General features: G+C 36.8%; 1 protein-coding gene across 1 annotated transcript in view; it reads right to left on the bottom strand.

The window, feature by feature from the left end:
• The window catches only part of SLC35A1 (solute carrier family 35 member A1), a 32,081-nt gene that overhangs the window by 14,182 nt on the left and 443 nt on the right, over window positions 1-17,456 (bottom strand). The window contains exons 2-4 of the mRNA XM_008687433.2: window positions 15,985-16,162; window positions 1,455-1,614; window positions 1,126-1,278 (exon numbers count right to left, since the gene is read on the bottom strand). Of these exons, the coding sequence (XP_008685655.1) occupies window positions 1,126-1,278; window positions 1,455-1,614; window positions 15,985-16,162 (491 nt within the window). The remainder of the gene's footprint in view (window positions 1-1,125; window positions 1,279-1,454; window positions 1,615-15,984; window positions 16,163-17,456) is intronic.

Raw genomic sequence — 17,456 nt, 5'->3', positions numbered from 1 at the left:
TTAGCTTACTGAGCTTTTCACATACATTACCTGTATATGAGGTGGACCCAGCATCTTTTCTAATGGTGTGTAGTGTTACTTAAAAGTTCATATTTAACTTCTGTTTGCTTTACTTCCCAATAAATTATTTCTGAGGGTCTACAACTAAATTAAATGTGCAGCGAATATTTGGTCACTGTCTTCAAATGCCACTAAGAATATAAGCATGTTTAAATATGTGAAGACAATATATATTCATCTAAACCTCATTTCCTGGGGGGGGGGGAACCTCCACCTAGTTTTAGGAGAAACTACCTGAAAATTAACTGACTTCCTACTTTCACGGGCTCTCTGTACATCCCCAGCCACCTTATACTTACAGGAGAACCATGGTCTTTTATTTACTAAAAGGTAAAGAGTATTTGGTTGTAGAGGGAAACTCCAGAAGATCATTCACTAGAGTTCCACTTCCTAATTCTCTTTGGGAAAATAATCTATAAAGTGTCTTACACTTTAAAAAGAGATCAGGTATGTCCTTAACATTTAACTCTAAACTGAAAATTAGGAAGGCACTTTTGGCCCTATTTTAGCTATTGATAATCAGTAAAAACACTACTACCCCTTAATCCCTATCACTGACAGTGGGAGTATGTACAAAAAGTTTTTAAAAACAAAAAAACCATGAGTTGAGGGAAAAGTTGAAAATTAGATTGCTCAGTGTTCTTTAGAAGATGTCTAAAAGAGGCCTGTGAGTTCTGAACATACATACTGTGGAAATAGGCACAATTTTAGTCACAGTTTAGCTATTAAGTGTGTAACTTTGGACAAGTTACTTCACTTCTTCGGACTTAATTTTGTCCTCCATGAAACAAAGGGGGTTGATTACATTAAGGTAGCTTCCATCTCTAACATATTTTATGCATATTCCCCTCTAGAAAACTCAAGGGGGAAGGGGAGACCAGTCAGTTATATTATCTTTAATTATCCTAAGGGATTTAAAAAAAAAAAAAGCCTATCTGTAGGGCAAAGATGATTTTCAGTCAAAGAAATGTAATCGTGCTACATTCATCAATGGGACTGTTTAAAGCATTATAAGACTTAGAGAAGTCTTCTATTTTGGTTATGGTGAGCATCTTTGTTTCTTACCACGACTTTTGTAGCCTGGGCTGGTTCCCACTGTACAAGTATGACTCCACCACACAGCATAAAAACTGAAATCCACTGTAATTTGCTGAGTGTCCGGTTTAACATTAAAACCGTACATAAAGCAGTGCAGGGAATCTTCAATTGATAGGTCACCTAGAAACAAAACAATGAATTAATGAACTCATAACAGCCTCTGACACAAATATTTGATATTAACAGAATTATGGGAAAAAATATAATGTGATAAAGGGTTAATAAAAATCTTTTCACCATAAAAACTTAGTTTTTTTAAGGTTCTACACTTTTCGTTGTCATTTACCTCCACTTACCTGGTATACTGCTGCATCCAGATTGCTAAGAGCTAGGAAAGCCATATTGTTCTGAACAGCATACACTAATGATGGCACACTTAACTTCATCAGTTCCTTGGGGCTCCCCAAGACATTTTCTCTTAAAGATGCCTTGAATCTACCAGGACTACCAGTTTCTCTTTGAAAACAAAAGGGTGAGAGAGAAAGGTGAGAAAGAAAATTAAAGAGCATCTTTTTTTTTTTTAAGATTTTATTTTTAAATAATCTCTACACCCAACATGGGGCTCAAACTCACAACCCTGAGATCAAGAGTTGCATGCTCTACCAACCGAGCCAGCCAGGAACCCCAGCAGTGTCCTTTTGATAAGATTCCTTCACACACAGAATGCTGTATTATGTTAGGTCCACTGATGTAATTTAGCAAATTTATTTTGTTTTTATAATTTTCAGCTAATTTTAGATTAAAAGAAACATACCAACAACTGTATGAAAGTTCGATTTGGGAAAATATGACAATTAGGTTTACCATCATCAACCTCTGGTCAAAGCTCCAGAAGTTTTTAAGCATATTAAATAATGACATAACAGGAAGCCAGAATTGCTGGTACTACCCATAAAAATTTATTCCCTCCCACTTTAAGGGCCATTACATCAAGTTCACCCTTATTATTTTAATTAGGTTGCAAAGCTATCTTTAAAGACTTTTTTTTTAATTACAGATTTAAATTACAAGGAAAAAGGTTTGGTAGTTATGGAAGTTATTTGAGATAGGGACTCAGCAATTCAGGCCAATATTTGTAAATTAGTTCAGTGCTTATGAAATAGACAATAAATCAAAGCATATCCTCATAAAACTGAAGTACATATCTATAAATTTGCAGGGAATAATTTACTAATACCAACAAAAGTAAACTCTACTTGTACTGTACATAAAGTTTGCTACTTGATGCTTACTGATTATACATGCTCTTAACTACTCTTATTTTTTCTCAGGAGGAACTAGCTAATCTGGCTTATTTCCTGTCCTGAAAATTTCCTGAAAATTAAAAAAAATGTTTTATAACAAGCATCAGCAGCAGAAAAAGGGTCCTTATCAAAAGGGTCCTAACTGCAATTCACAATATCCTTAAGAGAGAGGACCATAATATTTCTNTAGGGAAATAGATCTGTTTCAACTCAAAGTTAATGAGTCACAGTGAGCCTCTGCTATGTTTGGTTAACAAAATCAAAAGTCATTAACTGAATTCTGTCATATTTAAATACTGCAAAAATAATTACTCATGTTCTGAAGGGGAGCAGAAAGTCCACAATGTCAAACTTATTACCTGTGCCTACCCATTGTAGAACTCTTCAGCCCCCAAGAAAATACTTAAATATGACAGGAAATTTGGCCTAGGTCATGGAAACAAAAGACATCCTTCTTAGTTACAGGTCTTCCTCTGTTGCCAAATTCAACATGCTCTAACCACAGTGGTAAATGTGTATGCTGAAAAGGAATGCACACAACCTGGTAGGAGTCTACAAACTCCACCCAGAAGAAGGAAAGCATACCAAAAAGAATACTACTGAGAAATTCTAGGTAGTGGAGTTTTCCAGGTATCTGAAAATTGGCCCTTTAAACATTTCACAGTCTTTTTAAAATTTTTAATGCAAATCTAATATGGCCTATGTACTTCCTCAACACCTCAAACCACATTTTTTCAGAGAATGTTTTCCCTCAATTACAGAATTGAAGAACAAAATTAAAGAGAAACATAATTAAAATAAGAAGGAAGACCCACAGGAGTACAACTCAAAAGAGCTATCGTAACAGGATGATATATTAGAAAACATACCTGAACATTTTCTTTAATGTCCTATTTCTTACTAGGAAGCACAAGATAGCAGAGATGTTAAGTCTTACGGACTATAAGATACAGGACACTGCTTTCACTGTACTGTTACTTTTAATGCCTTCTAAAATACATATATTGCTGTATCTGCAGAGTGGTTCCCTAAAGAACTACTAAGAGGTACCTGTTTGTACCCATTTCCTACATAGCACTGCCTTGTCCACTGATCTCCTACACTGGATTCCCCAAGCTGTAGCAGAGTGGCTATTATCCCTTCCCTAATCCCTTGCTCTGGGCAATGCCATTTTACCTCCACCCCTTAGAGATACCTTAAGCTTTTAATGGTATCAAATGAATTACTGCCTATCCAGAAAAGAGGTGGTCTTTTTATCACAGACTCGCTTTGCCCTGTTGGAATATGGACTAGGTAAGTACCTCATTACTATTCCTTTTTTTTTTTTTTAAGATTTTATTTACTTACTTATTTGACAGAGAGACAGCCAGAGAGGGAACACAAGCAGGGGGAGTGGGAGAGGCAGAAGCAGGCTCCCAGCAAGGCAGGGAGCCCTATGTGGGGCTCAATCCCAGGACACTGGGATTATGACCGGAGCTGAAGGCAGATGTTTAACGACTGAGCCACCCAGGCGCCCCTCATTACTATTCCTAATAACCACCATGCCTGCACCAATAACAAAATTGCTGTGGTCCCTTTTCTCCCTGACACTTTTCTCCTTATCTCTTCTATTGCACTTTCAGCTTTCACATAAAAAGAAGAGCCTATGAGGCATCACTGGCCAATCTGAGTAACCAGTAAATACAGTGTATCAGGACTGACCTTCAGGTCTTTGGCTCTCCGGGCTACGTTCTTTGTGTTGGATGCTCAGGAGCTACTGTTCACTGCCAGGAAGGCTTTAGTATTTTTTTTCTGGTTCCTTCTCTAATGCAGATATTAGAGAAGCCAAGCTATATCAGAATGTTAACTACTGGAGAGTTCAAGTTTCACTGTAGTCCCTTAAAACTACAGCAATATTATATAATTATAATAAGATACTTTGAATTAAGTTACAAAAAACAGAAAATGCGAAAATAACTTATAAAAGAAAACAAAAGCTGAAGAATAGAAAAACATCAGAAAGTAGAATAAAAAGATTTAGGAAGCATAAGAAAGAATATGTGGGAATCTTAGCACACAAAGTTTTAAAGGAAGTAAATGATGTCAGTATTAATCAGATTAAATCCTGCTTAATTTAACACATGTATTAAGACTATAGCTCTTAAAGCCTGTATTTAGCTTCACTTGCTAAAGTTTAAAAGAAATAACAATATATCTTCCAGAAAACACTACTAGTCCTCTACTGTTCTACTATTAAAACAATCAATTCTAAATATACTACAGCCTTGAATATACTATAAAAAGGAACACATAAAAACCAAAGGTGGTTTTTTCTTCCATTTTCCTGCCCTGTTGTTTTCTTAGAAATCAAATCCTTTACTAAGCACCTTCTGTTAAAAGCAAATATACTGGGGTGCCTGGGTGGCTCAGTCAATTAAGTGACTGCCTTTGGCTCAGGTCATGATCTCAGGGTCCTGGGATCAAGCCCCACATCAGGCTCCCTGCTCAGCGGGGAGCCTGCTACTCCCTCTTCCTCTGCAGCTCCCCCTGCTTGTGGTCTCTCACTCTCTCACAAGTGAATAAATAAAATCTTAAAAAAAAAAAACATATGTATTAAATTCAGTTCTATAAATGACATTGCTAGATAAGCATGTATAATCAAAAAGCACGTAACAAATTTTTTTTAGATGTAGTCTCCCATTAAGTGTCTTATTTAAACAATTTGTTTTTTTATCACTGTTACAGACTCTGTGCAACCTTTTGTTACCCGAAGAAATTCTGAAACTCCACATTGATTGCAGAGATTCCACTGCACCCCCCACCTAAAATTTCTTATCAACCGGCTGAAATGAATTCTCTCTGACCTATGTTTGGTCAAAAAGTAGACCTAATTCTTCCAGCTCCTGATCTGACAGGAACTACTAGGAGGCATAAGTTCCTCGGATAGTTACCAAGGCACTGTGCAAAATGGGACACAGAAGTTACTCATGAGCTTAAAGTTAAATCTCGTTTATAAATTTCTTATCATCTGCAAAGTTAAATATGAGTAACTCACATAAAAGACTTGAGGACTAGATGTAACCAATAACGAGGTTATTTGAGGACAAAAATACTCATCAAGGTACATGACTTGTACTTCCTTCCTATGACCCTAAACCCATTACAACATGGGTACAAAGAGGCAGTGAAAAATGTAAACCCAGTGTTAAGATTTTATTAGAAGAACAGTATTTCTGGTCTTCTGGAAGAGTGACTGACAAACAGTAGGAAAGTTTGAAAGGAAACAAAGGAAGTTTGAAAGGTTAAGTAAATGTTTGGATCTAATGTTACGTGTAGTAATAAGTTATGAAAAAATACAAACCAAGTTTTAGCAATAAAAAGAAAATGTAAACCCAGCAGGAGAAACAGAATAGAACTGGATAATCTATAATATAATAAGTATTTGATGGCTACATTATTCTAGGTAACTAGAAAATAATTTTTCTGGAGTAAAATATTTTCTTCAGTCTTACATAATGTATTTGTTTTATTACTAAACACACCCAAAACATAGTACATTTACACATCCTGCTAGGTTTACTTAGTCTTTATAGACTGGTGAATAGCAAACAATAAAAAGTTGACTTTGTTCTAAGACAATGGGAAAGCTTTGCACTTCCATTTCTTCATCCCACAAGTGACAGATTTAAATAAAAACGGTCAGTTTTAATAGCTATGATAGCTTTTAGTAAAGCATACAGCTAATCAGTCATTTTCCTGTGAACTGCAGTAACTAGTTTGCAAAACCAAAATATTTGAAATGTTATACTGTTTTATGTTTCAATCAGATTACAACTTAGAAACTGGTAATTTATAACTCGAAGATTTTTAAAAACCAACTTAATTACATATAGAACTTTTGCAACATCAAACTGCAAATCTGTCCCCTCCTCTAAAAAAAGTAGGATTTAGCAATTTCCTCTTCAATTTAAAAGTCATCTGATGTAATCATAAATATGCACAACAGGTATGTAAAAAGACAGTTATTACACCTTTGTTTAGACTGTAAACAACCCAAACGCCATCAACGGAGCCCAGTATATATAATACACCCATATACCAGAACACCATGCAGCTCTTAAGAAGAATGAGACAGATTTCTATGTACTGACGTGGAACACTCTCTAAGATAAAACACTGAAGCAGGGTGGGAGGGGAAGTAAAGTGGAGACAGTGCATACCATGTACATATGCTAAGTACACGTAATTAAAACTCACCAATTAGACCATGTAAACTTTAAATCTTATCAAAGCAGCCATCCATTAATTCTTCCCTGCACTCCTTTTCTTGCAGTTCTAGCTCACTAAAATAAGTATAATTTCACATTCCAAAAATTACTGTAAATTATATGTAAAATCAACAAGGATGGGAAAACCTAAAATTAAATACAAACAAAATCTGTCAGTTTTTTAAGTGAATAACAAAATTACACTAAAGGGGAAAAAAAAACTAACCCAAGTAGTCTAAGAAACAGTCTTTTTACTATATGCTCTAAAACTAAAGGCCAAAAGAACTACATAAAAAATAGTGAACTTTAGTTAGGTTTTTCACAGCTGTAATGTTAGAAACTCTGAATCTATTTATATACTTGGAGATTGAGCAAATATCTTAAGGATAATGGAAGCTAGATTTATCACATTAGAAAAGGAGCAAATATGGAAAGGGAAGTTTAAAATAAACTGTGGTATTAGAATTACAGGTATCAAACAATATATATCTCATGTTATACACACAGACATATACATACAGAAGTACAGAAACAGACCGGTATATATGTACACGCATACATATATTTCCTGCCTCTGCTGAAAGAGCCAGGAAGCAATGATACTCCAGAAGGAATGGGCACACCTAGTGTTCTAGACTATGGTTTCTAAATACCACTCTCAAAAAAAAAAAAAAAAATAAGGCTTCTTGGAGAAATGTTATGATTTCAGGGTTGGGGCAGGTAGTATAAGATAAGCCTTAAACGTCTTCCTATGCTAACTAAATAAACTGCTCAAAGATTGATGGGGAAAAAAAAAAGGAAATGAAAGGAAATCAGGAATGAAACAGGAAGAAGCTTGAAGATCCCACTGCCCTAATCTGGGATAATTTTAGCATCAAACTAAACAATGATAATGGATTCCAGCCCATACAACGAATCCATGAATCTATGCTGTGTGTGTGAGAAAGAGACAGAGAAAGATAGGAAAAGCTTAGGGTAGAAGGCCAACTAATAAATGTACAAGGAGTGATGGAATTAAGAAGTTACCATTTGGCAACATCAATGGGTAATAAACTTACGTGAGTGAAAGTGATAGGAGAAACAGTATTTAGTTAGCCATGAAGTATCTCTCCACAAGCTATTCATTAATTACAAAGAGAAAATTGATAACTTTATGTGGAGAAACTTAGCAGGCACTACCTTAATCAAATCAAAATTAAATTACCAGTGATGGGGCAAATGGATATTGTGTGCCTGATGATACACTGCACTGAGGACACATTCATTTCTGTGGTATTTCTGACCACAAAAACAAAAAATACGATTACACTGAATCATGAAAAGCTTTAAATAAACATAAATTGAGGGACATACAGACTATGCTCTTCAACAATGTCTAAGACATGAAAAAAAGAAAGATGGAAGAACTGTCTCAAAGGAATCAAGAGGTATGACAACTAAATGTAATTATTTTACTATTAAAGGACATTAGGGCAAATGGCAAAATTATCTAAGGTCTGTCAATTAAATAATAGTGTTGTATAAATACTGATGTCTCGACTTTGGTATTTTATGATTAGGTAACAGAATGTCATTGTTTTCAGGAATTATGCACTGAAGAATCTAGGGACAAAGAGGCATCTTATATAGAACTTCCTCTCAAAAAAAATGCACAAATATATACAGAGAAAGAATATAAAATATGCATGGGCAAAATGTTGGCATTCAGAAATAAAAGAGAAAAAGCAAAAAATAAAATTGAAAATTACTGAAATGTCTAACAATGCTACTACATTCTTTTTTTTGTCCTAGCTAATCAAAAACTACTCAATTATGTCACTGTTCTGAAAGATTCATAATTTGAAAATTAGAGATCAGGGAACATCTCTGCCAATCACTTTCTAGGTATCTTTGGCAAATAATCTTCCCTCAGCCTAAGATTTCTCATCACAGAAGATGAAATTATAGCTACAACTAAAATAGAGGACAAGAATGAAATGAAAATTGGCTGAATTTACCTGCATGTTTCCCTCACAGTCTGCGGGAAACAGGAAAGAATGTCTCCTTAACGCCATCATTCTGGCAGCCTGCCACTCTCAATAGCACCAGTCCTGAATGTCTGATGCAGCAGATTTAGTTGCTGCAATCTTAAAAGATGTTTGGCCTTTTACATAACACATTTTGACAGTGATTAACAGATTGTATTCTAGAATGTAGTTTCTTGCTTTCTAAAGATAGTTAGATATCTGCTCATTAGGTTTTCAAAAATTCATTTTTCACAATAGCACCAAAAAGCAGCATTACTCTGGTTTTTCTAAGGTGGTTTTAACTTACAACATCATATATTACAGCAGTAAGGATTTTCCACATTTAATGCCCAGTTTTCTTAGGAGACCACACCAAGGTATGCATTTCTCTACCTTCTGTTCTCTTACCACAATCTGAAAGATGTGTTTTAACTTTTTTCTGAAGAAATGTAAATGAAATCCATGGTGGTTGTTGCCCCAATACATAGTGCACTCCTCACCAAACCAAGTCTGTGTTTCCTTTAAAAAGTTAAATATCCTAAACACATCACACAGAAAATTTTCAAGTGAATTTCACTTACAATTTATTTTTTTTACCATATATAAACAGGGCAAAGAAAAGATTTGAGATTAAAATTAAGCTCTTGTCTTCCAGTGTTTCAGCAAGCCAGCCATAACCTTCAGACTACAAAGGTTTTTCCCATACTAATAATACCCATGCTTCAGGGGACGCAACCCCACTAGTCCTACCCCAGGAAAGGGAAAAGGAGAGGGAACCAAAGAGAATGGAGTCTCTGCCACATGACCTGGATTGCCATGAATTCTATCCAAACAGGATTCCCTAGGTACAGAAACTACCTACCACCTCAAATCCCGAGAGACTGCTGTTCACTCAAAACATGAGTCTGGAACCTTGCTGATCCATTTGGTCAGGTCAGATTTATGAGACAGAGATTATATTAATTAGTCCCTTTCCAGTCTCAAAGTTCTGACACAAGAGATGAGTGACTAGACTTTAGATCTCCAGACTCACCAGGAACCATCCCTGGACCTACAACTGCCTCTGCATAAATTCTTAGGACCTAAATATTCTAATTTACCTACCTGGGCACTTGGTTGAAGTTATGCGTACCTCAGTCCGCTTAATTTAATTCTTACAAAATTGTAGGACACTGCCTCAGACCAGACTGACTCTTGTTATATTTTAAATAAGCTGACTTCCGTTTGTCTAAATGTACTGCACCTATGACTGTGTGTTCCTCTTTATGCAGGTTCTGTGGTTTCTGGTTAAATTGTCCAAGAACTAGGAATCTTTAAGGTATATGGAGTTAAAGGGCACTAAAACTGAGAATACTTTTATGAGATTACTCTCTTCTGACAAGCCCTTCTAATCCCATGACATTAAATACTTTATGTGATAAGGACATCCATATTTATTTCTCCAGCCCAGACCTCTCTGTGTTCCAGACTCATCGATGCAACTGCCTACTCTCCATAGCCCACTGGATGTCTCAGAGGCACAAAAAACTTTATATTGTACCTACCCAAAATTAAATTATTGATATCCCCTTCCCTAAAATCTGCTTTTCTTCCTGTCTCAGAAAAAAATAACTCTATTTACCCAGTTTTTTATATTAAGAAATAGGAATATGATTCTTAACACCCCGTTCCCTCACCTACTGTAGCTGACCCTTATTATCCTGGGTTTTGTATGTGCGAATCTGCCTATTTGCTAAAGTGCATTTGTAACCCCAAAATCAATACTCTCAGCACTTTTACAGTCATAGGCAAACATGTACAGAGAGGCCAAAAATTTGAGTTGCCTAATACACACATTCCCAGTTGAGGTCAAAAAAGACAATGATCTCCCGCCTTGTTTCAGCTCTCATACCGTAAGCTAATGTAGTCTATTTAGTGCCATGTTTTCCACATTTGGGGGCTTTCTGGTGGTTATTTTGCTCTTTAAAATGGCCCCCAAGCATACTGTCCAAATCCAAGACAGCTGTAATGTGCCTTAAGGAGAAAATACATGTTACATAAGATTTCTTTAGGTATGAATTATAGTGCTACTGGCTGTGAGTTCAATGCTAATGAATCAACATATATTAAATAAGGTGTCTTTAAACAGAAACACACATAAAACAAGGTTATTGATCAGTTGATGAAAATGTTGTGACAGAGGCTCACAGGAACCGAACACTGTTTTTCCCCTAGGAGCACTAGATCAATATTCACTAATTCAGTATCCATGGTGACTTCACAGAACAAAACTACTGTGGAAAAGTACGAATCGACTGTGTACCCAAACCCATCACCAAGTCCTATAGATTCTCCTTCCAGAACATAACTCAGATCCATTAGCTTCTCCTTATCCTGTGTTCTCAGAGTAGGCCGTTATGTCTAGCCTCTAATAAGCTTCCTTACTTCCAACTCTTGGCACCCTTCTAATCCATCTCCTCAAAGATCAATGTGATTCTTAAAGCAAAATGGATTGCCATGGTTAGTCCCTGAATTAAACCATTCAGTTATTTCCAAGTCCACTTCAATGCAAAATTCTTCACAGGCCCATAAACTTACTCTCTGATACCTTGCAGACCTCTCCTGCTTCAGCTTAGCCCCACTCCCTTCTCACAACACTACTGTTGTTACTTAAGAGTCAAGGATTTTTCTGCCTTGGGTTCTTCAAACATAGTTCTCTCTGCCTTCTCTATGCTCTTTTCCTACACAACTTCTACTCAATCTTCAGGTCTAGGTTTAAATATAACTTTCTCAGAGAGAAAGCCTTCCAACCCAAATGGAGACCCTCTATTATACTTATTTACAGCATCCTCTACTTACTCTTAACAACACAAATTTATTACTTATTTGCTTAATATCTGGTTCTCCACTAGACTATAAGCTCCGTGGGGACAGAACTATGCCAGTGTAGTTTGCAACTACACTTCTTACATCTGAAACAGTGTTAAGCACATAACTGGGGCTTGATAAGCAAATGAATAAATGAATGAACTTGACTGTCCCATCACATCTTTTAACAATATATTGAAACAGACATGGCATGACTATGTTTAAAATGTTTGGAGGAAGGGAAACACAGATTATGTGGATGTGGCAGTGATCTGTTTCTCTGTAAGTAAACCTTAATCATGAGCAAGACACTAAGAATTTCAAGAAATTTCCTGAGTCTCTGCCCCCATCTCTACACACTATAAAATGATACGTACTTCTTTAACAATTAGCCAAGACTGAACATATTACTGAGCAAAGAGCATTACTGTAGAGACCATACTAAATAAACAGCCAAACTGGTCTATGAGGTTAGGCTCTGCATAGTTCAGATAAAACTGAAGTTCTGAAATAGTATTTATGTCAACTCTATAAAATTATTGCACTTTATCACAGGGTCAAGAGTAGGAAGAAGGGAAGAAGCTTGTACTTCCTTTAATAATTTTTTTTTCCATTTAAATAGTAGTTCCATGTTTTTTCCTTTTGCTTTCCTCCAAAATTTTCAAATCAGAATATGGTAACACACTAATTTTTATATTAACTTTAGATCACAATATGGGAGAAATTTTATTTTATCATCAGGATCTAATTTTTTACTTTTTCTTCTCTTAAGAGAAGATTTTTAAGGTATAAACTTTTAGTTACTTCTTGTATAATTCTTTCAAATTCTCCCACAATGTCCTGAAATTGTTATCCTCTCTGAAATGATGAAGTATTGCTTCTACTTTGAAAACAAAAATCTAATCTCTTACCACAAATATTTTCTAATATTTTAAGTTTTTCCATCACAGTAGAACAAATCAGTAATATCCAACTTGTGTTTCTGACAAACCACGTAACATCCCATTTGCCTTTGACCCACTTTTTTTTTTAAGTTACCAGTTTTAATAGGTGTACAAAGAAATGACAGCATGGAGAGTATCTAGAAAATCTTTTACTACTTTGCAAACCTCACAGGATTAAATCAAAAAGACAAATATAAAGTTATTGGGTCTTTCATTTGCTGCAAGTCTTAACTGTTCAATTCATTCTTAGTAGCCCAGAGTCTGGCCATGTATTTTATTCATCTTTTCCATATTACAGTTTCCTAACAGCTTATTAATATAAGCTAGCTGTCCCTTCAAGATCTAGAACCAACTTTCAGCATTTTCACTGGGTATCTTTCCCACATAGCTGTGCTTTAGTTTCATCATCAAGGGTCTCATCACATGTTGCTAAAGAAGCAACTGCATTGTCCTTTCATCTCATTTTGTAAGTATCAGTCTGTGACTTCCTAGGTCGAAATAATTCTCCTTTATCTTTCACTTTTTTACCATTCTAAGAAATGAGCATTCTTACTATTCTGAGTAAATTCTTTGAAGAAATAAAATGTTTTCTTGTTATGAATAGCAGGTATTTAGTTTCTACCAATGTGTTTTGAATAAGCACTTGAAGATTTACCAACATGTTCTCCATAAAAATTATATTCACTTTAAAATCCAATAATTTCAAATGCATTTAGTTTCATGTTTTGTAAATTTTTTGCCAGTGCTTTTTCCACTTAGAAACTGTGTGCTTTAAATGATTCTTCTTGACCGCCAAATATTGTTAGCCACATGTCAAATGCCAACTACCAAAACTGTGTATGTCATTATTCTTTACTTTCCTTGGTTCTCGCTGGTCCTGTGCACCCTGCAGGTGCAGGTTCACAGAAGAGCCTCTCCTGTAAGCCTTTATATTGTGCTGGCGACAGACACAGCAACTAATTAGTGATGATGATGACGTTGATCAAGTACAGTATCTGGTTTTCCACACTTGTTATTTCAGCACCATTATGACTTGTCTGGTGAATTCTTAGAAAATTTTGTGCTTTTATTTTTATGTAATTATCAAAAAAGTTTCCACAAAATAAACTACAACTGCCCATACCCATAGCACTGAATAACTGAAGGATAAGAAATACTACACACCAAGCTTTGCAAGGCTGGAAAAGCATCAGAGTAAAACAAAGTCTGTACAGGTGCGCTGGCAGAACACAGCACAATGGCTGAGTTACACCAAAGGCCTCACTGCTTTTTTCTGAACGTTGGTTTTTAAAAATTCCTAGCAGTTACAAAACAACCGAATCATGATTTGACCTTACAGTTTAAAATGGCTGATGCCATGCCTTACAGTCCTATTTCATTCTTGAGTCACAATTTTGTCTCCCCTTGGAATTTGGGGAATAAAAAGAAGAGATGGGTTCCCTTATCCCTCTTCTTCCAATATCCCTATATTTGTCTTAAAAGAAGCCAAGCCTTAAGATTTTATTAAACTCTTAGGTTTTATATAGAAGTTGTTGAATTTTAGACAGAGAGAGATTTTTGCCTTAGTAACATTGCCTTTTTTATCGAACATAAGAAATAGCAGGAAGATCAGTAGAAGGAAGGGAAGAATGAATGGAGGGTAAACCGAAGGGGGAATGAACCATGAGAGACTGTGGACTCTGGGAAACAAACTGAGGGCTTCAGAGGGGAGAGGGGTGGGGGACTGGGATAGGCCGGTGATGTGTATTAAGGAGGGCGCATATTGCATGGTGCACTGGGTGTTAAACGCAAACAATGAATCATGGATCACTACATCAAAAACTAAGGATGTACTGTATGGTGACTAACATAATAAAAATTATTATTAAAAAATAAATAAAGGTACAATAAGACCTCTTATTTATCAGACATTATCAGAATGAAGAATCTCCTAAGCAAAGCCAAATCTCCATAAAAAAATATCTTGTTAAGTAAGAAACTGTGAAAGGTCTGAGATTTTACCCTACTTGCAACCTAACAACTTAAGCTGCCACAGTATCTCAGCCCAAAAGATAAATTTTAAGATTTTGAGAGCATGCGCGTGCACGCGCGGACACACACACACACACACACACACACACACACACACACACACCAGTGGGGGAGGGGCAGTCCAAGAGGGAGAAGCCGACTCCCCGCTGAGAGATCCTGACCTGAGCACAAGGCAGACACCTAACTGACTGAGCCACCCAGGCATCCTGAAACTCAAATATATTAAAGCTTGCCACCATGTGGCCTCAAGTTATCTTTCTGTTCTTTTCTCCCTCTGCAAACCATTTTTAGAGTATTTTCTTCACATGATTATTTGTTATCATGTGTGTATTTACTGGTTTATTTTCTCACTCCTCCTCTAAGCCTAGGCTCCAAGGACAAACCATATCTATCTCATTCATACTTGTATATTCAACACCTTTGATAGAACTGTAACACAGAAATCGATAAATATTTGTTAAATGAAATTCGTAAGTGTTTATATGAAATTTGTTTCTACATAAAAGCTTACACACATGCTATTCCTCACTGGTGGCCCACTCTCACTAACTCACATCTTGAAACTTGTATGAATTCTCACCTGCCATGTGACCCAAAATGGTTCACATCTCACAAATCTTTCCCCAGTGCAATTTCCCACCAGATTTTACTTAATTCTCACAACCCTAAATTATTTTCTACAATTAAAAAATAAAGAAACTAAAGCTTAGAGAGGTTAAGAGATGTGCGCAAAGTCATAATCACAGTGCATCTAGGCTTAAAATTAAGTCTGTGTCACTCCAAAGCCCCTATTCCTAAACCTCTTATACTGTATACTTAGCTAAAATGGTTCTCATACGGTGTTACCAATTCAAAGCCCAGTGCTGCCACATATTAATAGAAGTGTAATACTGAGGAACCGCCAATGCTATACAGGTAAAACAGGGGTATAGTACTTACCTAAGAAAATGTATACAAATTAGATAATTTCTATGAAAAGCACTTAGCACAGTGCCTAGCACTTAACACACAAAACACTCAAGAAACATTAACTACTATTATCATCATATGCCTCTAAAACAGAAGTCAGTCATTCTTTTCCGTGAGGGTCAAATAGTAAATAGTTTAGGCTTCGTGAGCCACACAGTCTCTGCGGCAACAAAAAGAGGCAGCAAACAGGGTTTGGCCCACAGGTCGTAATTTGCCAACCCCTGGTTTAGAGCAGGGTTCTTCGACCTCAGCACTACTGATACGTGGGGCTGGATGAGTCTCTGCTGCGGAGCGCTGTTCTGTGCATTGTAGGAAGTTCTGCAGCATCCTTAGCCTCCCCCCAGCAGATGCCAGTAGCACCACCCAAGTGGACACAACCAAAAAAGATCTCCTGTGGAGCAAAACCACCCCAAGTTGAGAAACACAGCTCTAGAGCAATCGAACATATGAAGGTGTAGCTTGAATCTTCTAATAAAGAAAATACCTTAACTAAGTGGAAAATTAACAATTTAACACACTAAAAAGTATTTATACTCACTTAGCTAAAATTCCCACACTTAGTAATAACTTTATAACTTCTGTGATACACACGGCTGTGGTTGAAAAGTAGAGTTCTCTGTCTGATGTCCTTGTATATCTTAAAGCTATGGTATAAGCTGCAGCCACCAGGGTCATCACTGCCAAGCAGTATAACTTGAATAATAAACTGACATTTTCTGGAAAATATGTGCAACAAAGATATCGTTTAGTAGACAGCATTATGTTTATAGAAGTTAATGTTATACCTCAAAATGCTTCCCAATTTCAAGCACAAAATACTTTTTAAAACCCATGACATTTGAAAATTTATTGCAAAACAATACTTTCCAAGTACATGACCACAAACATACATACACAAAACACAGCTGACTTTTAAAAATCAACCAGTTAAACAAAGATTTTGTTCCTGAAGAATGCCTCAACTGCAAGATTCTGTAGCATACTGACACTAGTTTGGGATTTAATTACATATTTAATATATCTTTATAACATAATGTTAGTATTATACATTTATAGTAGGCATATAAGGCACAACAAATATTTATTGACAATAAGCCTAAATCTGTAAATTACTGCCAACTATTTCAGATTATTTGAGTTCTATCATTTTGAAGTTTTGCTCACCATTAATCTTGCTGTCCCCATCCTGTGTTAGTTATCAAAACAATTCTATTTTTTCCACTTATTTCCTGCGTTGCTACAAAAAGACTCTTAAGATTGGTCTTACTAGAAATGGGAGAATGCTTAAGAGCATGATACGCAACCACAGACAACGACCCTGGGCAGGGCTTTATGATAAACGTGGGTCCCCCAACCAGGAAAGTAACTTGGCACCCATGCAGAAAGGTACCCTTTAAGTATCTGTTTAACATTTATTCAGAGCTGAAGCCAAATGCTCTGTAGGAGAAGGGTGGAGAAGGAATCCGGGTGTCGCCCAACCTGTCCTAGCTACAGTTCTGAGGTACAGAAATTCAGCTCTGTTCCTTACATACCCCACTCAGCAAAACAAAGTGCTTCGGGGTTAATCAGAATCACGCCCATGAAATGGCAATTAGTCGTCAAATATCATTACTCTAATGTGCCATCCCTGGGGGGGAAAGCGGTGAATCTCACCCTCCACCCAAAATATCAAAGTGTTCCTTCTAACACAAACAACATTCTCCAGGGAAGGAACTCTGTTAACGACTGCTTTCTCCATTTCGTTACGGTTTCAGCGCTGTTTTAATGCCCCAGTGATGTTTTCTGGAACCAGCCGCTGCTTGGGCTCCGCGCCCTGAGCATGCCCTTAAGCCTCTGAGCATCCGTAGGACAGAAGGCGCAGAAGAGACCCCAGCCGCGACGACCCCGGCCGGAACGGAGCACAGTCCTGCCTCCCGCGGGGTGATGCGGGTCCAGCCCGGGACCTGCGCTGCGGCCCCTCTCCGGGTCCGCCCCAGCCCGGGCCTGTCTGAATTTGGTTCCCCCCCCCCC

This window comes from Ursus maritimus, unplaced genomic scaffold (assembly GCF_017311325.1).
Source record: "Ursus maritimus isolate PB19 unplaced genomic scaffold, ASM1731132v1 scaffold_13, whole genome shotgun sequence".
Classification (NCBI taxonomy): Eukaryota; Metazoa; Chordata; class Mammalia; order Carnivora; family Ursidae; genus Ursus; species Ursus maritimus.
The sequence above is the reverse complement of the archived record's forward strand: the minus strand, read 5'-3'. Positions and strand labels throughout refer to the sequence as shown.